The sequence below is a fragment of the Lampris incognitus genome, chromosome 15, assembly GCF_029633865.1.
Source record: "Lampris incognitus isolate fLamInc1 chromosome 15, fLamInc1.hap2, whole genome shotgun sequence".
Classification (NCBI taxonomy): Eukaryota; Metazoa; Chordata; class Actinopteri; order Lampriformes; family Lampridae; genus Lampris; species Lampris incognitus.
Genome location: NC_079225.1, coordinates 15,635,347 through 15,658,831, shown reverse-complemented (window position 1 = coordinate 15,658,831; position 23,485 = coordinate 15,635,347). Strand labels below are relative to the sequence as shown.

Sequence of the window (23,485 nt, the reverse complement as noted above, 5' to 3'; positions counted from 1 at the left end):
CCTGAACGCAGCAAGCAATCTGTGTGTAACACTGATATTTGTAAGTGAAAGTATTTCATGTGGCCCTCCAACGTTGAGTTTCAGTGTTATTGGTCCCAGTACACCCCCATAGTGCCAACATGTGGCTTGGATTGCGTCTGTATTTGCATAACCTCCGAGTCTTTTCGTATTGGGTTCTTGGGCGGCTGTAAATTAAACTCGCGGTGTTGGTAGTGAAGCTGTATCCTGCCGGTGTTGAACAGAAATACTCCTGTCACAACAGGCTGACACTGTGCAGGAGCAGAAATGGCTTTGCAGTGTGTCAGTGTATTTATGGACACCTGCCAAATGCTTTTTATAGTCCTAGCAGGGGTCAAGTTTGACAGCTCTAATAACCCTGAACGCACTCACTGTCTAATCCATAAAAGGCTTTACAATCAAATCCTGTAATGACAGGGCTGTCCCTGTGTGGCACAGGGAAAACATCCAATCACTCAGTCCATTCACTACACTCCTACCCCCACCCCACCCTTAAATCATGGCACCTACAAATCCTAGATATATGTATCACACCCTCACCTTTCTCTGTCTGTGAACTTTTGCTTTGAAGAAACTGAATGATTTTATAAAACCGAAACCTCGAAATGTCCCTAACTATCTCCCATTTTCTGTGTGCTTTCAGATGCCCCTTCTGCAGAGCAGCAGGAGCTGTTCACACAGAAGCTCCAGCAGTGCTGCATGCTCTTTGACTTTATGGACACCGTCATGGACCTGAAGAGCAAGGAGATTAAGAGAGCCACTCTCAATGAGCTGGTGGACTACGTCTCCACCAACAGGGGGGTGCTAGTGGAGTCTGCATATCCGGAGATCACCAACATGGTGAGGTCCCATATCTAGTCTTATTACTCCAGCCAAACACCATGACCTTCTTGACTCTGGCAATATCAGCAGTGCCAGGGGCACTTATTCGAGGGGTATTTTCTTCAAGGATGTCAAAAACACCAGACACTCAGATTGGATAAGATTTAACTTTTCAAGTCTGTGATAAAAAACAAAAACAAGGAAAGAGCTCTTGTAGATTTGTACCCACGGTGGTTTTGCCTACATTGCAAGAGAATGATTGCTTAAGTAACACTAACCGCTGTTGCCCAATATCTTATCTACACAGTCCAACCCTGTTCATTGTAAACTGAACATTGGTGTATACACAATCTGAACTGAACACTCGGTCAAAGGCAAGGAAAATGGTTGACAAGGTACTTGATATAGCCTTCCTCACCCAAATACCCAAATCAGTCATCCTTTCCTCCTTTTCTAAACTGATAGTTGCAGGAGCCGTTCCGCCACCCCAACTCATGGTCATATGTGATTTCACATAGCTTCCAGCTATTCAAATTCACCATTAATACACTATATATGTTTTTACTGACCTATTCAAAGTATCAACTACATAAACTATATGATGGCATGGCAAACAATTTGATTATTCCCAAATACAGAAGTAGTCATTTATAAGCCATATCATCATGGAAACCACATAAACAGCTGTCCATGTTGTATCCATTGTTGACCGTGACAGACATGCATTTCTTCAGTTTGACTACTACCTGCCAGAACTGAATACACATTTGTGATAAGCCAGTTCTGTCAGGTTTGAGCATATTTGGATGTTCGGTTGTGATTGCAGTAATTTCCTGGTGAGAGCTGTGACATAAGTGGTCTGATTACAACACAAGATGTGGTATTGTTTTGTTTGACTAACATAGCGGTCTAGTATGATGCCTTCTGCACCCCGCACCCTCGTCCTTTCAATGTCACAGGGTTCTCATGAATCACTTGTATTGTCATGATGTTGGAAAAAGGTTCGGCACTCATGGATGGGACTCACAACCTTTACCAATCAGAAAAATAAGTAATTGGACAAGTTTATTTAAAATGTGTGGCTTTTCCTTGACTTTTGATAAACGTATAGGTCATACCTAACAGTGTCAAATGGATGCAAATGTTTGATAAACAGTGTCCAAAAAGTGTGTAAAGACTAAATAAACACTCAAAATGGGAGTAGATGAAGAGGAAAGAGATGGTGGGTTGGGGAAACTGACTCAGCTTTTCACAAGTCTATCCAGAGAGTTTGGTTGGCTAATGCTGGCCTTTTTTACTTGCCACATATTTTATAGGTCTAATGCGTAGGACCCAACATGTAAAAGCAATGCAGTAAGAGGTGTTTATGTTGAAAGAAACAGAGCATGAATTTTCTCCCTCACAGTGACCAAGATATGTAGTCTCAATCGATTTTATCACCGGGGCAGTCTGTCTACTACCCAAGGGAAATAACTTAACATTTTCAGCTCTTATAGTAAAAAAATAAAGGGTTTACAACCATTTTAATGCTTCAACATCCAAGTCCAGTGCAGATAAACTCCTGTGATCGGCCATTATTAGCCTCTTGACTGTAGTTACTATGTTAATCACACATTGGAAGCAATGACCGTGGAAGCAAACCTGAGATTTCCCTTTCAGTTTGATTTAACTTTGTCGGGACAAGTGCATTAGGCCTTGCACAGTGGCTTGCATGCAAGGGCATGTGGTAGGGGAAAAGATTGGTAAGTCAAACTATTTGCCTTTGGAGTTCCTCCCTTTCCCGGAAATATAGTTGAAAAATAAGATCCTCCTATATAATCCTTAAGCACTTGCCATATTTTAAAATTAGGAATTGGTTCCCCTGCTTTCCCATATCCCTATATATATCCATATCTCTAGAGAGTTTAGTATTTAGTGACAGGGATGATCTTGTAGGGACTGAAGAATGGACACAAAAAGGATGTAGCTTGTAAAAATTAAGGTACCTGGTATTCACAGTCAGTGAAAGATATTGAGAGATGGATGCACGGGTTGTTGCAGGGATCCAGCATTTGAACTTCCGGTCATATGTTCTATCTTTAACTGCCAGTCAGCCCTCCTGTTCTTTATATTTAGATCAGTACAGTATGGAAATGAGCATCCTAGTTCCCTGCTACAGCATCATGACTCTCACAGTGCAGCATTTAGAGTACAAGAATCACAGCATTGCTGCCATGGTTCACTCTACATTACACACAACAGTGTGGCTAGATAAGAATATAAATGACCCCGTATGAGGCAATGGGACATCAGATTACTTATGGGCAAGATATGATGCAATTGTTTTAGTCATACCCTTTTAGAGTTATATTCTGAAAAGAGGAAACCCCTTTCTGTTTCTCAGCCTCTAGCGCTTCCCTTTTTTGTATTCTTAATGCGTTTAACAGTACACCTATATTAGGCACAGAGAAATTGAATGGCAATATTAAAGTAAAGTAGGGCAACAGAAAGCATGTATCTGAGTGCAAAATTGATTGACAGGTTGAAGTGTCTTATTTTGAGAATGTAGTTGTTTCCTTAAAGTACCCTTCCACTCAAAAAAGTTTTTTTCTTATGTTTGTGTCCCCTAAAATGTTTGGCCTTGACTATACTGACTTGTCATGCAAAGTTTGTCGCTAGAGCGGTGTTTTCCCATTTCTCTACTGGAGGAGGAGCTATTGGTGCACTTCCCTAAAATCTGGGATTCAAACGTACCCCGGGTAAGCTAGATTTGGTACTTCACAAATCCGAAAGCCAATCGCTGTCTAATATGCAAATGCAGGGCAGGCAAAGAAACCTGAAAGCTTCTGCGCAGAGTGGACTTGTCAGTACAGAGAGCACGTTTGCATTAGCATAGTGAAAGTTTTGACAGCAAACATGGTCGAGTGTGCAGTTTTGGGATGGAAACTGGACCCTGGAGCTTCCTTACACTATCTCCCAAAAAAAATCCTACTATACTGCTGAAATGGTTTGAGTTTATTTACAGACATCTGGCTCACATGCCTATAAACCTGGAGGGACTGTCTATATGCAATGGTCATTTCAGTGAGGAGTGTTTCCATAACCTAATGCAGAAGTCCTGAGGTTTTCATAGATTAGTTTTGAAGTCTGATATTGTGCTGTTTATCCTGGGACTGCGACAGTGAGTGGGAGTCGGTTTGTAAGTTAGGCATTTCTTTTACTCAACCAACAGTCAAATGAATGCTTTCTGCATGTAACATATTTCCTTTGTAACTTCTAAACAGCATTAACTATGTTAGCTTTTTGCTAGCTGCCGCTAGTTGTTTGGTAATAGTGCAACTGTAAACTATGTATTTAGCTAACATTTCAAAGTTCAGCCATATGAAACGACGACGGCGGCCCGAGGTGCATCATTTTCACCCGAAAAACGGCACAGTGTACAATGTAAACCTCTTTTCTAGTCTGGACCGGGTCCGCATGGGTCCCCCGCTCCGACAGTGCCACTAAAGACATCCGTCCGACACTTGTTTTACTGGCCTTGGTGTTTTAAGTACCTTGTTCAAGTGAAACTTCCTTGTAAACTGGTCGGAGAAGGGATACCATTACTCAGTTTTTCCTGCCTAGTTTTGCTAGTTAATGCTCTAGTTAATGGTCACAGCAATTTGCATATCAAACTGATTGTTGTTTTCAGTCGTTATGCCACTGTATCGTTTATGAGGGTGGGGATACCTTCAGTCAGTTGAGACTGAAGAGGACACTTAGCTGAGTGATGAAACGTTTCTCTCAATAAATGTGTCCAGATGAACTGATTCAACTTTCTGTGATCTGATCAAGTTCTTCCTTAAACCCTTGGTATTTCTCTGGCTTCTCATGCTCTTTCTTCCTGATGTTGCCAGCACTCGGGATTGCTACATCGATCACTACTTTCTGTGTCCTGACATCTGTAGCCTTTATCGCTCCTCCTTTGGCCACCTTATTATTCCAGCTTGGTATCTGATGACTGGTAGGGCATATGTGTTGATGGCTTGGATCTTATTCTTCCCATTGAGCTGGCTCTTCAGGACCTGCCTCACTCTCTGGAAGTATTTGACTATAGCTAACCTCCTCGTGGTTTTCACACTCAGGTACTAGTAACTGTCCTGTATGTCTGTTATCCTGCCATGTCAATCCCTTCAGTGCTCACCACCTTTCCTCTTTTTGCCACCATTCGACCGCACTTGTCCAGTCCGAATGACATCCCAATGTCGTTGCTGTAGATCCTAGCTGTTGCAGGAAAACGACACGCTGTTGTTCACATTTGCTAATGTTTGAAAATCGTTATTTATGTAATAAAAATTAACTCTCCTTCATTCAACTTGGTTCTCCTGCTGTCAGTTAAGAATCTTTGTCAGCCGTGAGAAATTGAGTGAACAGCATCTGGCTTCAGGATTTTCTTTTCCACCAAACATTTGTTCTTCCGTGTCCCTATCATAATCAGCCTGGGTGAAACGCAACTTGCATACTCGCATATTTTTAACTATACTTGCCAGTGTGTTAACCTAAATAGGGTGTTTTATCACTATTAGCCATTGCTTGCGAAGTTTAAAGCCATTGAAATTTAAGAGTTGTACCCTTTGCTGTGTCTTTCTCGCAGCGCTGCATCCAAACATAGTGCGATGGCAAGTTTCCAGAAAGCAATCTGTTTTGTCTTTTCACCTCACATGTGAAATACAACAAAAGGAACTTGAAATGGGAAATCCATCCAGGAAATTGAAATCCCATTTTCATTGCCTTGATCAGACATGACGTATAAAAGTTGCGAAGTTGCACAGTAAATACTTACTTGTTTTCCCATGCAAGGTGGGTAGTTGCTTGCAAAATGCAACGTGGGAATTGTGGGAACACCAAGAATGGACCAAATAGACAGACAAGGGAATTTTCCCTGTTGATATGGGTGGCTTCTAAATTATTGCTGTTTCAATATATGATGATAACATCAACATTTAACAGAAAAGCACAATAACCGCATAAGTGTTATCATCTCATTATTGTTTTGTCTCTCAACAATTAACTTATGCTGCAAACCTAGTTTCCCACAGTTAAATATGAGATGTGAATATTTGAAAAAGAGACAGGGTTGTGGTTCCAATGAGAGGACTCCCATTAGAGCAAAGGTCCTGAACTCTAGAGAAGGTTCTGAATGAGGTCAGGCTGATAACAGCTGCTCTATGAGACACACAACCGGCTTGGTAATGGCTCTCTCAAACACTCCACGCTTGGCATCACATGGTAATGAAGCGGTGGGTGTTTAAAGTGCAGTCTATTATGCTACAGCATTGAGGGCTACTTTGATCATTGAGGCTGAGCCCAAGCCGGGCCAGAGCCAGCTTTCTCATCAATGGTAACCATGGGTTTAGCCTCTTGTGTCCACCCTGTCATTATTGGCAAGATGGGGATAAAAGTTTCCCTTGAACAGATTTGATTAAGTTGTTTCTTTATTTTTTTGTTTATTTGTTATTCAATAATTCATTTATATATATATATATATATGTATATATATAAAATCCAGTGAGGCAAGTCAATTCTTTGAATAAATTCTTTATGACTATATATGTATATATACACTACCGTTCAAAAGTTTGGGATCACCCAAACAATTTTGTGTTTTCCATGAAAAGTCACACTTATTCACCACCATATGTTGTGAAATGAATAGAAAATAGAGTCAAGACATTGACAAGGTTAGAAATAATGATTTGTATTTGAAATAAGATTTTTTTTACATCAAACTTTGCTTTCGTCAAAGAATCCTCCATTTGCAGCAATTACAGCATTGCAGACCTTTGGCATTCTAGCTGTTAATTTGTTGAGGTAATCTGGAGAAATTGCACCCCACGCTTCCAGAAGCAGCTCCCACAAGTTGGATTGGTTGGATGGGCACTTCTTGCGTACCATACGGTCATGCTGCTCCCACAACAGCTCAATGGGGTTCAGATCTGGTGACTGCGCTGGCCACTCCATTACCGATAGAATACCAGCTGCCTGCTTCTGCTCTAAATAGTTCTTGCACAATTTGGAGGTGTGTTTAGGGTCATTGTCCTGTTGTAGGATGAAATTGGCTCCAATCAAGCGCTGTCCACTGGGTATGGGATGGCGTTGCAAAATGGAGTGATAGCCTTCCTTATTCAGAATCCCTTTTACCCTGTACAAATCTCCCACCTTACCAGCACCAAAGCAACCCCAGACCATCACATTACCTCCACCATGCTTAACAGATGGCGTCAGGCATTCTTCCAGCATCTTTTCATTTGTTCTGCGTCTCACAAACGTTCTTCCTTGTGATCCAAACACCTCAAACTTAAATTCATCCGTCCACAACACTTCTTTCCAGTCTTCCTCTGTCCAATGTCTGTGTTATTTTGCCCATCTTAATCTTTTTCTTTTATTGGTCAGTCTCAGATATGGCTTTTTCTTTGCCACTCTGCCCTGAAGCCCAGAATCCCGCAGCCGCCTCTTCACTGTAGATGTTGACACTGGTGTTTTGCGGGTACTATTTAATGAAGATGCCAGTTGGGGACCTGTGAGGCGTCTGTTTCTCAAACTAGAGACTCTAATGTACTTATCTTCTTGCTCAGTTGTGCAACGCGGCCTCCCACTTCTTTTTCTACTCTGGTTAGAGCCTGTTTGTGCTGTCCTCTGAAGGGAGTAGTACACACCGGTGTAGGAAATCTTCAATTTCTTAGCAATTTCTCGCATGGAATAGCCTTCATTTCTAAGAACAAGAATAGACTGTCGAGTTTCAGATGAAAGTTCTCTTTTTCTGGCCATTTTGAGCGTTTAATTGACCCCACAAATGTGATGCTCCAGAAACTCAATCTGCTCAAAGGAAGGTCAGTTTTGTAGCTTCTGTAACGAGCTAAACTGTTTTCAGATGTGTGAACATGATTGCACAAGGGTTTTCTAATCATCAATTAGCCTTCTGAGCCAATGAACAAACACATTGTACCATTAGAACACTGGAGTGATAGTTGCTTGAAATGGGCCTCTATACACCTATGTAGATATTGCACCAAAAACCAGACATTTGCAGCTAGAATAGTCATTTACCACATTAGCAATGTATAGAGTGTATTTCTTTAAAGTTAAGACTAGTTTAAAGTTATCTTCATTGAACAGTACAGTGCTTTTCCTTCAAAAATATGGACATTTCAATGTGATCCCAAACTTTTGAACGGTAGTGTATATACACGCACGCACACACACACACACACACACACACACACACACACACACACACACACACACACACACACACACACACACACACACACACATCTCCATCCATCCATTATCCAAACCGCTTATCCTATTCAGGGTCACGGGGATGTTGGAGCCTATCCCAGCAGTCTTTGTGCAGCAGGTAGGGAGACACCCTGGACAGGCCAGTCCATCACAGGACCCACACACACACACACACACAAGGAACAATTTAGTACGGCTGATTCACCTGACCTACATGTCTTTGGACTGTGGGAGGAAACCGGAGCACCCGGAGGAAACCCACGCAGACATGGGGAGAACATGCAAACTCCACACAGAGGACGACCTGGGGCAACCCCCAAGGTTGGACAACCCTGGGGCTCGAACCCAGGACCTTGTTGCTGTGAGGCGACCGCGCTAAAAACTGCGCCACCATGCCGCAGTGGTTAGCGCATTGGTTAGTTTCTTTATTAACAAAATCTGAAAAAGTAATGACAGAGCCCTGCAGAGCAACAGGCCTGGGTGTGAACATTAATATGAACATAAATACGAATTTTACTGCTCTCCAATCAATAACAAATCACACAAGCTGAAGTGCAGAAATATAAGAAAGGCTCTACTCTAAAAAATATTTGGATAACGCAAAAGTCATTGTAATAAACATGTAATATGTGATTATTAATATAAATATTAATTTTACTGATATCCAGTCAGTAACAGTAACAAACCACACAGACTAAAGTGCATAGGGAGTATGGCGCTGCCAGGCACTATGTCATCCTGCTGTGTGGTTCTCAGTAGCTTACAGGTTTTTTGCCAGGAAAGCCAGCATATCGACTTCTACTGGTTTTAAGGACAAGCCAGTACAAGTTACTATATTCCCTCCAGTGCTAAACAGACGTCTGGGGGGGGGGGGGGTCGTGGCTGGTGCACAAAGATACTTGCGGGGCAACTTGCTTAGTCGTGGAAAGTTGATCTTGTGCAGCTTCCACCGGGCCAGGGGATCTTCTCCATTGATGGTGGGGGTCATGGGGTAACTGTTCACTTCAGACTCTACAACTTCTTCAAATTGCACAAGCAGAGCAGGAGGTGCCACACTGGTCTGGAAAAAGCTGCCGAGAGACGTCATTGCCTTTTCTGCAGAGGGCTTTGCACTTTGAGGCTTCAAAACGGTTTCAGTACGGGACCTCTTCTCCTGCCAGATTAAAAAAAAACACAACAGCCATTTATTTTGCAATTTTTTAGCTCCGTTGTCACTCTCTGCCTGCACGTTTTATATAACTCCGGTACGACAACCTGGCGAAAACATGTGCGGGATGGCATGGTGCACCATTTATACCGTGTCTTTACCAAAGCCGTAAAGCCAGCCTTGGTCACTGTGTTGAAGGGGCATCATATCTTTCCCTATGAACTCTGCTGTCGCCTGAGTAATTTCACAGTGCCATTTTGATTCTTGTTCATATGGCGACACTGAAGCCACCTCTTCGATGTCGGGTTCTGCCCAGGTCGTTTCCACAAGAGGAACGTCACTGATAGAGCCAAAGCGTAGCGTGGCAAGTCGTTTTCTTCATTTGCTGCTCTCACTCGTATGTCACGTGAGCGTTGGGTAGCATGTGTGGATGTGAACCCCACATGGCCAGGTGTTTCCGACCCTCTTATTGGTTAGATTGTGTAACATATATATATATATATATATATATATATATATATATATATAAAAACTCTTTGCAATTTGAAAACTGCATTGACTTGTATTGCAATGTGTTTGAATTGGATTAATAGTTCAACCCTAGTCAGAATTGAGGAATGGATGAATGCAGCCAAATGCAGAAATACTTGAAGAAAACCTGCTCCGGAGGGCATGTCTATTTGAGTTGATCTTGCACTGCTTATCATTTTCTTTTCATTCTCCTCTCCCTCCCTCCCTCCCGCCACGTCCCTTCCTTTAATGTTCACTTACTGGTGCCGCCTGTGTCACATACACAGCCGCTGATGGATCATAAGATGAGTCCTGTTTCCAGCAGAGACATTTGCCTCGAGTGTTGCTATGTGCTGGTTGCCAGTGGTGCCGCCTGTAAACTGACCCTGCGGAGTCACAGCCTCCCCTGTCATCAGCAGGCCCACGCTGGTCTCAGTTACTGCTGTCACTTAGGAGCAGCCCTGTAGACTCCCCCTGCCTTGCTACCGGTCTGTGCTTACTCTCTTGCCCCCCCACCACCACCACCATAAAAATCTCTCAGCTACAGCCCATCTTCACTATCCTCCCACAGCATGTCTCTCCGGTTCTCTCCATTCTTTGTCATTATTATTAGGTAATCCTGTTAAGTGTCGACCATCGAAGATTGGATAGGCACCCATGATGTTAGTGAGGGGAATTACATAACCTGTTAAACGGACATTGCAGCTGAGTTTAGGCCACCAGCGCTGATTGGAGAAAGACCACTGTATGTAATGAGAAAAATTACCCCCCCCCTTTTTTTTCCTCCCTAATTGTATCCAGCCAATTACCCTATTTTCTGAGCAGTCCCGCTCGCTGCTCCACCCCCTTTGCCGATCCGGGGAGGGCTGCAGACTACCACATGCCTCCTCCAATACATGTGGAGTCGCCAGCCGCTTCTTTTCACCTGACAGTGAGGAGTTTCACCAGGGGGACGTAGCGCATGGGAGGATCACGCTATTCCCCCCCGGTCCGAACAGGTGCCCTGACCGACCAGGGGAGGCGCTAGTGCAGCGACCAGGACACATACCCGTATATCTGATTTCCCACCCACAGACACAGCCAATTGTGTCTGTAGGGACGCCTGACCAAGCCGAAGGTAACACGGGGATTCGAACCGCCGATCCCCGTGTTGGTAGGCAATGGAATAGACCGCTACGCTACTCGGATGCCCCAGAATTTGTTTTTTTTTTCGTGAAACAGTGATACTAGGGGTTTGTGCCACATAATACATCGTTGTAATTATTACAATAGCACCATCTAGTCATGCATGACTTGTAAAAGCAAGACTGCCTTCACAATTTAAAATAATCCTGGGTATATGCTGCACTGATTGTCAGTCATCAAGCCACAGAGTTTATATTGAGTGTGGAAACAGTTGGCCTATTGGCACTCCACATTAGCAAGATGGACATCACACTGAGTCATAATGTCCCACCTGGCAACTCACCCTGCCTGGTGTGAATCATGTGGCTCCAACCAAGCCAGTGTGGTGCCTCACACCAGGGAGAGCAGAGCGACATGCTGCTGAGCACTCACAGAGATAACGGTCCTGTTTGTTCACCTGCCTCAACATCTCGCTAAGCATCAGCTCTGCATGCTTCACAGATGCTGTCGAGAAGCAGCTGCCACAGGGTGTTCTCTCGTCTGAGGGCTGATGGCCTGTGACACCTCACTTAAAGTTGCATCTAGGATTGCCATAATTGTGGTTGGTTGGTTTGGTTGTTTTCTGTCATAGGAATAAAGTGTATGTGATTTGGATGTCATCAGGGTTGTTTGGGGTTTGTTTTTTTTAAGCTGGAGGACTTGAACAAATCAGTCCTCATAAAAAAATAAATAAAAATGTTTCGATGGGCCTGAGTCCATGTACCTTGGTCTGATGACGGGTTGTCAAAAATCCAATTTTTTTTGACAAGTCTCAATTCTACATTTTTAGAAGAACACCAATCCCCAGTGTGACACATAAGCAATATCAACCACAGCTTGACTTTTTGAGATTCAATGTTTTCGAAGTTTTCACTACTGCAAGAGTACTCAACTGGCTGGCTGGCTCCCTCAGTGTCATTATTCCATGTTTTGCTTGCTAAAGTTGGTTTTTCAAAATGGCTTAAAATACCCCACAGGGTCTTCAGACACACACACACGTGCACGTTCACACACAAGCACAGGCAGAGAGGGAGAGAAAGAAGCTCTTAGATTATAAAATTATAGTTTTGAATTATTTGTCTGTAATCCATCGTCTTTTACGACACAAGAAGACATAGGCAGAAGATACATACTGTGGAAATATGGTTCAAAACTATAATCTCATTTTTAGAATTTTTGCATGTACTTGTGAAAATGTTAGTTAAGAAAAATTGTTAATAATAAGTTGGGGTTGGGTGTCCGGGTAGCATAGAGGTCTATTCCGTTGCCTACCAACACAGGGATCGCCATTTCGAATCCCCATGTTACCTCTGGCTTGGTCGAGCATCCCTACAGATACAATTGGCCATGTCTGCGAGTGGGAAGTCGGTTGTGGGTATGTGTCCTGGTCGCTACACTAGCGCCTCCTCTGGTCAATCAGGGCACTTGTTTGGGGTGGAGGGGGCACTGGGGGGAATAGCGTGCTCCTCCCACGCACTACGTCCCTCTGGCGAAACTCCTCACTGTCAGGAGAAAAGAAGTGGCTGGCAACTCCACATGCATCGGAGGAGGCATGTGGTAGTCTGCAGCCCTCCCTGGATTGGCGGGGTGGGGGGGTTGGACAGCTCGGAAGGGTGGGGTAATTGCACAGGTACAATTGGGAAGAAAATGGGGGGGGTAAATAATAAGTTGGGGTTGACCCATATGGTTTTTCAGGGCCGATACCGAATATTAATAATCAAGGAGACCGAGAACCGATATGCATGTGCAGTAAAAATGAAAATCTTGGTATCAGGATTTAGAATAACACAAACTCCAACACAAATCTTCACCGAAATACCTTTAAGCATACGTTTAATTAAAAAAGAACTTTTCAACATTAAAAATAAAAACTGAAGGGATCTCCCAGCAGCAAGAAATAACATTGTAGCCTAGCCATTATTTTGCTAGTCAGCTGGCTAAATTATGGATCAACAAATAAACTCGTTAACGTCTGCCATCACATTCTAGTTAGCTCTATCAGACTCAGTATTACGTTAATAACATTTGGTTATTATGACCATCAGCTACCTGTCTAGCTAAAATGGAAGGAGTCTCTGTATGTCTGTTCTAGGGGTGCCACCTTCTATGTTTCTATGTGGAAAAATAAGGGACCACCCCCCCCCACCCCACCCCCTGCTGCAAGTCCTACATTCTCCCTCTGGCGATGTAATGATTTTTTGGAATCCAATACGCCGATACACACAATTTGAAGTGCTTTATTGTATGACAAAATAACAAAAGCTCTTAGAAATACGAGTGTAACAAAATATTTGTATTGTACTTTGGATTTGTATTACTGATTGGTTTGACACAAACGAGACTGAAAACATCACAAACACAAGATTGTGTCCAGTCCCAAACAAATGGAAACCGTCAGTAACTGCAAGCGACTGAGCATGCTATTTTTAACTGCACAAGGCCACCACCGAGGTAGGCCTGATGGCAACGATTACAGCATGACGCTGACGTGCAATCTCACACAGCACACAGAGCTTGTCAGTCTGTAACTCGCCACGCACATTAAACTTCTCCACTCCACTTGTATAACTGCTTTGATTTTACTTGGTTGTGTTATTCTCGGCACCTTGAAGACCTAGTGTATGTATGAAATGACATATATGGAAATACAGGATAAATTGCGTCCCTTATTGATTCAATACAGGATGTAGTATTTTATTTTCCAACTGGACGATCCCGTATTATAAGGAACAGGATTTTCTCAACTGTTCATCCGATCAATGTCACACTTGTTTGGTGTATTGTTGAGGACCCAAGGAAGTGCAGTGTCAATTGTGAAGTTGTTTGGATGAGTGGTTCTGGAGAAAGCTGCAAGTGGTAAAATTTTCAGCAAAATTAGTCGTAATAAATTCTTGTCTTGATGCATGCTCAATAATCCAGGTAAGAAGATCAAATAAGGTTGAATCAGTTCATCTGGACACAACGTTTATTGACAGATACGTTTCATCACTCAACTGAGTGACCTCTTCAGTCTAAATTGACTGCAGGTATCCCCACCCTTATAAACAATACAGTTGCGTAATGACCGAAACCATCGACCAGTTTCATATGCAAATATGGGTGTGACCATTAACTAGAGTTTCAAAGGCCATGTGTACTATTCACTGAGGATTAGGGAATGTTGCAACATTACTGCAGTTATACATAACTGGCAGTACCAGTATGGGAAGATGGCGGCGCAAACTTTCGTTTGCAGCGGCATTGCCCAGTGCCGTCCGTGTAGTGTCTTCGTCCATGTCTGCATCTGGGTTTGTGTCTTCGTTTGATGGCTGAGGGAGCTAGCGCTGGGTCGGCTGGGAGAGCTTGGTCTGCTGCGTCCTGTGGGCCCGGGGGCCACAGATATGTGTTCTTAGTTTGGGTATATGTGTTCTTAGTTTGGGTATATGTGTTCTTAGTTTGGGTATATGTGTTCTTAATTTGGGTATATGTGTTCTTAATTTGGGTATATGTGTTCTTAGTTTGGATATATTTGTTCTTAGTTTGGGTATATGTGTTCTTAGTTTGGATATATGTGTTCTTAGTTTGGGTATATGTGTTCTTAGTTCAGGTATATGTGTTCTTAGTTTGGATATATGTGTCCTTAGTTTGGATATATGTGTTGTAAGTTTGGGCATATGTGTTCTTAGTTTGGGTATATGTGTTCTTAGTTTGGTTATATGTGTTCTTAGTTTGGATATATGTGTTCTTAGTTTGGGTATATGTGTTCTTAATTTGGGTATATGTGTTCTTAGTTTGGATATATGTGTTCTTAGTTTGGATATATGTGTTCTTAATTTGGATGGATTTGTTCTTGTAGTTTTTGGATATATGTTTTGTCTTTGTGTTGCACTGCTGTGGGCTGGAGGAAACGATATTTTGTTTCATTTCATGTACGCAAGTACATGAAGTGAAATGACAAAGTATTCCTGATTAAATATACTAGCATTTGGTCCATACAGATTAACTCTGCCAGTGCCCTGTTGAGCCTTTTAGCATCTTTGGACTCCTTTGAGTACTTTATATGCTACTCAAAAACAGCTTGGATGGTAGGTTGCTACAGAGGCGCTAGACTTCTGTAGTTGGAAAAAAATGTGTTAGAAAATTTATGGTGATGAATTTGTCATAGCAGGGGGCCTAATTAGTTGGTGAGATACCATACCTAGAAAACATGTTAATGAGACTGATTCGATATATCATAATCTATGACTAGGTTATGTCATATGGTATGCTAATGTTTCACAAAAAAGAAAATAAGAGTTCCGATGCTGTCTTTATACAGTATGTATGAAACATTAAATGGGCAATGGCCAAATCTCTCTGTATAAAATCATGTTTGTGACTTTGCTATATAAAGAAGCACGTGTGCATTCAATTACTTTCTGTTGTGGGTACAGCGGATGTCATGATGACTTGTTTGCTAGCTTGGTGGATATGCAGGATCGAAATGTCTCTCTACAGTTAAGTGACAGTGTCTCTGACACCGTTATTTGCATATGAGATCATGGACAACACTTTTAGTACTACGCAAATATGTAGGCTATGTTTGAGTATGTATATTACTACCACGGAGAGACTTTTTATTACTCTGTATTTCTTTCATGGACATAACAGGGGAGTGAACTAGTCAACTATCACCTGTGGGTCTTTGAATTCCTTGAAAAGGTTGGGATGTTTGTCTGACAGATGTTTGGCCGGGTTTGACGCAATGCCTTGCGACACTTTAAAACAACGCTTGCACAGCGGTGCTGTGTTTATGGGCTCGCTTTTTTCATCCACTTCAAAGCCAACATATCTCCGTATTCCACCTCGGGCCCCCTCTTTGTCAACGAACTCAGGTGTTGCGAAGCTGCTGCCATCTCTTCAAGTCTAGTCTCTGAACAAAACGAAAAAGTGGTCCGCTCTCTCTACCGTTGCTCTCGACTCACTTCACGCTTGCTGCAGCTTGCATTACAAACTCAGCCAGGGTTGTATCCTTCAACATCACCGCTGTCAGCGCTGTGCTTAAAGAGACCGTCCTACCGCGCTTCCTCCACCACAGCTGCCGCCGCCTCAAAAGAGCCCCAAGTCCAGATGGGTGGCCTGTGCTTGAATCAACCCTCCCCTGCAGCCTCCTTGGAAGCAGAGCAAGAGACAATGACGGGTTGAGGGGATGTGTGTTTAAATATTCATATATTTGATGATTGTTTTGAATAAAACACGAACATTGTCTCAAAAAGATCTGTCTGAAACAGTCTGCCCCTGAATCGTCTGACCTTGCAGTAGCTGTTGAACACACACTGTTCCCCCACACCGTGTGAGTCAGCTTCCCTTAACCTTTTGGTTGATGGTCAGCTCGGACTCAAGTCTCCTATGCAGTATATTTCCTACATTTCTCAATTGGAATTTTCTTCCACACATTTTTTTCTGCTGAAATATGTGATGATGAGTTCTGAGTCTTGGCCTCTTGTGGACAGCGCTCACACACTTTCGTCTGTCGACAGCATCTCCTCCCATCCCCTTCTGGATGCGAGTGCGAGCGCTTCCTTATGTCACATTTATGGGTCTTCTTCTTCTGAATGGTAATTTTATGATGCCGTGGCATCTGCTCAGCACGCTGCTCCCCAGCGACCGCCAGTGGAGAGCTCATGTGCGATGCAAGCTTCTGGATTGTTTTAACCAGCCCTTTCGATACAAGCCCCCCATGGGTTGCACCGGAGAGCTCTCAGGTCCGCGCAATGGCGGCGAGGGCTCTAGCTTGGCTCGCTCACATGGCAACTGTAGTGCAACAGACTCATGCACACCTACTCTGAGCACCTCTCCAAGCGGTGGCACATATGTACAATGAACTGTTGGATGAGAGCGCTAATCAGCATAGGTTACACAATACAGTTCACCTTTCCTCCTCCACGGGCCAGCAGGATACTACAGTCATTTCAAGGACATTGCCTCGCTCTCCAATCGGAGCTGCAAGAGCTCCTGATGAAAGACATAATTTCCAGGGTTAAGTCAAGTCAATTTTATTTGTATTGCCCAATATCACAAATTACAAATTTGCCTCAAGGGGCTTTACAGTAACACAATATCCTGTCCTTCGACCCTCGCATCGGATAAGGAACAACTCCTTAAAAAAAACCTTTAACAGGGAGAAAAAATAGGAAGAAACCTCAGGGAGAGCAACAGAGGAGGGATCTCTCTCCCAAGATGGACAGCGTGCAATGGATGTTGTGTTTGCACAATTTACAGGATACAACCTTGAAAGAGGATAACAGAATTATAATGGAATTATAAGATATATGATGAGCAGGATGCCAAGCAGTGTCCAGACACCACCAGAACAGCCCAGGACCCAAGCCATGCGACCACCATCAGCATGTTAAAAAATAAATAGATAGTCACAAATCTTAGCAAAGGATATAACATTGAAACAGGATAACAAAATTATATGGATTTATAAGATATATAAAAAGAAAATGTGATGAGGGGGATGCCAAGCAGCGTCCAGGTGGCGGCCACCGTTACCACGGAGACCTGGGAGGAGGATCGACTACACGTGCACACAAGGGAGACTCACATGACACCATTCACACACAGAAAAAGACGAAGGAGAAGAAATTATTCAGAGAGAGAGAAAAGACATGTGAGAGAAGAGAACAGTTTGAGGGTTCCCCAGGGCGAGGAAAATCAAGGTTTTTACTCTCGCTATTTCTTGGTCCCAAAAAAAGACAATGAGGCCCATTCTCGATCTGTCTCAGTTCAACAAATCAATAATGAACAGATCATTTCGCATGCTGACGATCAAACAGATGATGGAAGATGTTCATCAGGACGACTGGTTCACTTCCATAGACATGAAAGACGCATATTTTCTCGTCTCCATCATCCCAAAACAATCGCCGTTTGGCTACTCCCTGGCTCCACTTACCTTTTCTAGATGTGTGGAGATGGCTCTAGAGTCGTTAAGCAGGAAAGGGATGAGAGTATTATTTTATCTGGATGACCTGATTTTTCTGGCCCTCTCCAAGGAGGAAGCCGCTTTGCTGATGACATTATTAGTGTCGCATTGTCAAGCGTGGGCTTGTCATTTATCTGGGAGTGGAGTTGAACTTAGTCAACATGTGGGCAAGACTCTCAAAGAGAGTGGAGGTGCTAGCGGCCCTTCTCCGCTGCGTCACACCTCACCAGGGGGTGGCAGCACTCTGTCATGCAACTGCTGGGCATGATGGCGGGGGGGCACATTGTGATTCCCCTGCACCTCCGCCACATGAGGAGGCTACAGAGATGGTTCAGTTACCAGTGCATCGACCCCGTGAGTCAGCTGAGACGCAGGATTTGCACTCCTCCCTCAGTAGGTTCAGATTTAGCCTACTGGAGAAATCTCAGTGGGGTTGCCTCTGGGCAGAGCCACATCATACATCTCGGTATTCTCAGATGCATCTCTCTTATGGTGGGGAGGAACATGCCTATTTCAGGTGGTTGGGAGATAGTGGCTGGCTCTCATGTCTCTCCACATAAACATGCTGGAACTACTTCCAGTGTGGAAAGTAGATCAGCATTTCACCCCGCTGCTGCAGAATCAACATTTGTTGATTTGCACAGAGAAGGCTTGAAGTAGCCTGCTTAATTTGCCGGGGGGGGGGGGGTGCGTTCAGTGCAGCGTCTCAGCATAGCCAGACAGCTGTTGCGCTGGGTTCACAAACCTACTATCCATCAGAGTGGTGTATATTCTTGGCGAGTTGAACGGAGGGGCGGGCTTTATGTTGAGAAGGGGTCCTCATCAAATAGACTGGAGCCTTCATCCTGAACTGGTCTCCCAGAGTTGGAGCAGGTTCGGCAGAGTGAAGGTGGATCTGTGTGCCTCACGTGGAACGCGCCATGCACTCTCTGGTTTTCACTAAGCGCGAAGGACAATCCCCCGATGGGGGTGGATGCATTTGCGCATTGGCCATGGCCTAAGATGCTCCTTTACGCATTTCCACCAATTCCGATAATCCCTCGGTTCTTGGACCGGATACAGGAAGAGCGGCTTCCAGCGATATTAATAGCCCTGGATCGCATGGGCGCTGTGTGGTTTCCATGCCTGCAGTGGCTGCTGGCAGGCCGGCCGTGGAACTCCCGTGACGGGGGGACACTCTCTCCCAGGTGGAGGGAGGGATCAGGGATTACTTGATGATAGGCCAGCGTTTGTGGGCTTGGCCGCCAAACGGGAACGCTTAGAGAGGCTGGGTCTCTCACTGGATGTAGTGCACACTATTCAGAGTGCCAGAGCCACGTCTGCCAGAGCGTCTTACGCAGCCAAATGGAGGTGTACAGAAGAGCTTGGATTCCACCGTATGCTCCCTGCCTCACGTGCTTTCATTCCTGCAACTGCTGGCCAGGGATGTAACTTTTATGATGGTGAAGATGTATGCTGCCACTGTTTGTCTTGTCACGAAGGTTTCGGTGACAGATCGGTGTTCAGTCACCCACTGGTGAAACACGTCTTGAGAAGCATACAGAGACACCGACGAGTGTCACATTCTCTGGCCCCTCAGTGGGGTTTATTGTTGGTTTTTACGTGTGATGGGTAAGGCTCCTTTGACCCTTTGGACCAGGTGTTGCTTATTTTATTTTATTTTTTTGCCATTTAGGTGGCCCTGCTTTTGGCACTGACGTCTGCAAAGAGTCAATGATTTGTCTGCTCTCTCATTGGCTCGATCATGTCTCAGGATACAGGGAGATGGCAACTCGACTATTTTGCATCCTACCCCAGCTTTTATGCTGAATAGCATTAATAGGTCTTTTAGGTCAAGAGGATTACTCTGGAAGGTTTTTCCCCCCTCAGAATTCGGAGGAAGAAGCCATCTCGCATTTCCTTTGCCTGCTGTGGGCACTGACTTGATACGTGCATGGCTGTCCTATGCCGTTCACAGCATTTGTTAGTGCTTTACGGAGAGCAATCTCAGGGGCTTCCTCTGTCTGCACAGCACCTGTCTCCTTGGTTATACGATGCAGTGCCACAGGCATATCTTGCTTCTGGGTTGGATCCCCGGAGGGCCTCAGAGGCACTCTACCAGGGGGATTGTGTCCTTCAGCTTGGTGGTCTTCCCCTTGCTCTTTCATTCGTTTTTATCTATGGGATGTCTCCCAATTTTCTGACTCATTCTGTTCTTGGTATACTGACTGGATGATTGATTCGGGGATTCATTTATGTGCTCTCCATTTTGTGCATGCGTATGGAGAGCAATTTCGTTCCCCCCTACTCTTCTCCTTGCTGGACTGTTACAGTGCCTAACCTTCGTCTCTATTTCCTCACAGCAGTATGCGTTATTGTGTCGGCCTTCATCCCCACATGAAGAATTTTAGATATTCTATGTTGTGTCAGTGGGCACATATGCGGCTTTGTGCGGCACCATTATGCACTATGCAATTGCTAGACTTGAGTTTTTTGTTTTATGGTTAAGTTAGGTGTATCTTTGTGCTTGTGGTACTGGACGGACCAAGTTTGGCATAGACCTTATCCTGCTTCGCCCCTAACCCACTAGCAATAGCCTTAGCCAAGCCCAGCTTACCGACCTTCATAACAGGAAGGTGTTCGGAAAGGCTTCTTCCCTTCTGGAGTGCCAAGGTCACCCCCTTCAGCCAGAGTTTGAGCTGTTACCCTCAGGATGCCCTGTATCAGGATTCAGGACTAAGAGATACAAGGCTTCCTTTGTCCCCATTGCCATTCAATTGTTAAATGGTAGATAGTATTCATCTTTTGTCTGAAGATTGCTTGTTTACATGGTCTGTATATTTGAACTCCTTTGGTTCTCCTTGCCCGCTATGTCCTGTTGTTTTTTGTTGTCCATCAGTGATGTGTCAATTCTGCCTTATTTATTTAAACTGGCTGCAAACTAATTTCCCTGTAAGGGACAATAAAGATACTTTGACTTTGACTTAGGGGGCAAAGCCTATATGAAATAGACGGATAATTCTGAGTATAGGCACAGCCTTCTAAGATTTGGGCCTCCAGCATCCCCGTGACCCTGAGAGCAGGATAGCGGTTTGGATAATGGATGGATGGATGGATGGATGGCTCCATAATAGCTGAAGAAAAATCTGTTATGGGAGCCGATTATATGGCCCCAATTCAATATATAGTTGAGTTGTGGCCGTAAGTGGGGCCCAGAATTTGGTGGGCGTGGACTAAAGCTTTTTTAGTGTGCAGGACCACAAGGGATAAACCCACTAGAGATCGCCTTAGAGGGTTGCACCTATACTCATAGAATCTAGAGTTAGAGTACATCACATATGTCAATATCAAGGCCCGCGGGCCAAACACGACCCTCCACGACTTTTAAACAGGTATGCCAGTAAATTCTGACAATTTAATGTGGCTCGTGCACTGGTGTTTAAATTTATGTCTGTGACAATACAACATTGAAACACAGCAGACGCTGCCATGCTCCACTCACGCTTTTACCAGGGGCCAAATAGGCTTCCTAGACTACAATACAAACACCCTAAATGCTGTCTGTCTTTCCAAAGGTAGCTAGCATAAAGGATGGCCAAAAAAGAAGTGGACAATGAATATCGACAATTTCAAGAAAGGTGGGAAACAGAATATTTTTTTAATTCAAACAAAGCCAATGTGCCTCATATGTCAGAGTCATTGGCAGTTTTCAAGGAGTGTAAAATGAAGCATGAGAATTATGGACACGGAATAGTGGCTGCAAAAAGTCAAAGAATTAAAACAACCTTTAACAACAGCAGCAAATCTTATTGGTTGGAGATTTTAATATTCATGTGGATGACCCATGAAGTTTTGCTTCTGAATTTTTAAGTACTTGTGAATCTTTTAACCTAAAACAGCACGTATCACATCCCATATATGAACGAGGCCACACTCTTGATTTAGTTTTTATTGTGGGTTTATCTGTTAATCCCTCACCTTGAAGGATTTCGTCTATGTTTATTCTTTCTTCTTTAGGAATCGTAATTAACAATAATGACTGACAAACTTTAATATAGAATGGAACCTTTACTGAAGGTAAAGCAGTCTAATACACGGAGAACTCGCTCTGAACTGCGAGCTCGAGGCTGTATACACACACTAAAATTGGGTTTTTTTCTTTGTTGTGTTACTGTGCCAAACGCATCATGGGTAATGTAGTTCCTTTACACAGAACTTGGAGTTTTACCCTATTTCCTTCAATAAATCTAATTAAGAATAAATCAGTCGTATTATCATTTATAAGACTTAAGCGATAATATCAATCAATCTAGTTGCATCTTATATAGTGCTTTTCTAGCTGCAACAGCCACTCAAAGTGCTTTACATTTCTGGTCAAATCTCAATTTCAGACACCTGTTATAATATCTAAATGAAGCTGCACAGTACGTTCTCAAATAAAAGTTACAACACTGATCACAAAACTGTCTTGTTCGATATCACCCTTCCAAGTAGCTACTCCTTCCTCAAAATGTATAGTTCACTCTTGCGTCCTTAATAAGAGATCTGCTGATAATTTTTGCTCTATTTTCTTTGCTCACTGTAGCAGTTTAACTCAGTTTCATGATGTAAATGACTTGGTTGACCAGTTTAATATTTTATGTTCATCAGTTTTAGATTGCATTGCTCCCATTAGGGAAAGGTCAAGGTGCCAGGCAAATCCATCAGCTTGGGTAAGTGAGGATACTCGCCAATTCAAAAGAGAATGTAGAAGAGCAGAATGAAGGTGGAAGAAAACTAATCTACTACATCCTTCACAATAGAGAGTTATTGAACTCCGTAGCTGCAAAAAAAGTATAACTCTAGAGTTCTGTTTAGCACCAGTGATCAACTTGTAGCTCCTGCCCCTTCAAACGTTTCAGCCTCTTCTGTTGAAGACTGATAAGTTCCTTGCTTATTTTGTTGAGAAGGTTAAGGGTATCAAAGCCTCTATAATGCCTCTATAATACCTCTTGTGTAACTTCTCCAGATGCCTCCCCCACGTTGCTGCGTAAATAATGTGCTTGATATTGTCACACACTTATCCTCCTGTGGCCTTGACACTCTACCCCCAGATTGTTCATAGAGGTATTAGAAGTAATTGCCTCTTTTCTGTATTGTGAATGAGTCTCTGTCCTCCGGTTTGTTCCCTGACTATTTCAAGCAAGCCTGTATCCAGCCCCTTTTAAAGAAACCTTGCCTTGATCCAACATTCCCTCATAATTACAGACCATCCTCTAAATTACTCTTTGTCTCAAAAATAATTTAAAAGGCTGTTGCTAAACAGCTAGGGGAAGCCAATGACATTCTCAACCCATTTCAATCTGGTTTTTGCCAGCTGGATAGTACTGAAACGGCTCTGCTGAAAGTCACTAATGATATGCTTATGAATGCAGATTCTAGCCATCACTCCATGTTAGTATTGTTGGACTTTTCTGCCACCTTTGCAACTATTGATCATACCATCTTGCTGGATAGACTAAAGCACTGGGTCGGCATAAACGGAACTGCTCTCAGTTAGTTTTCGTCATATTTTACAGAAGGATCTTTTCAGGGTGGCTACTGATTTTGTCTCATCATCGGCTTATGTGATTTGGGGTCCCACATAGTTCAATCCT

The 23,485-nt window shown here is 43.5% G+C and overlaps 1 protein-coding gene across 2 annotated transcripts in view; it reads left to right on the top strand.

Moving 5' to 3' along the window:
• ppp2r5a (protein phosphatase 2, regulatory subunit B', alpha isoform) overlaps positions 1-23,485 on the top strand; it is an 83,003-nt gene that overhangs the window by 35,256 nt on the left and 24,262 nt on the right. For both annotated transcript variants that reach the window (XM_056294307.1, XM_056294308.1), the window contains exon 2: positions 662-858. In XM_056294307.1, the coding sequence (XP_056150282.1) occupies positions 662-858 (197 nt within the window). The remainder of the gene's footprint in view (positions 1-661; positions 859-23,485) is intronic.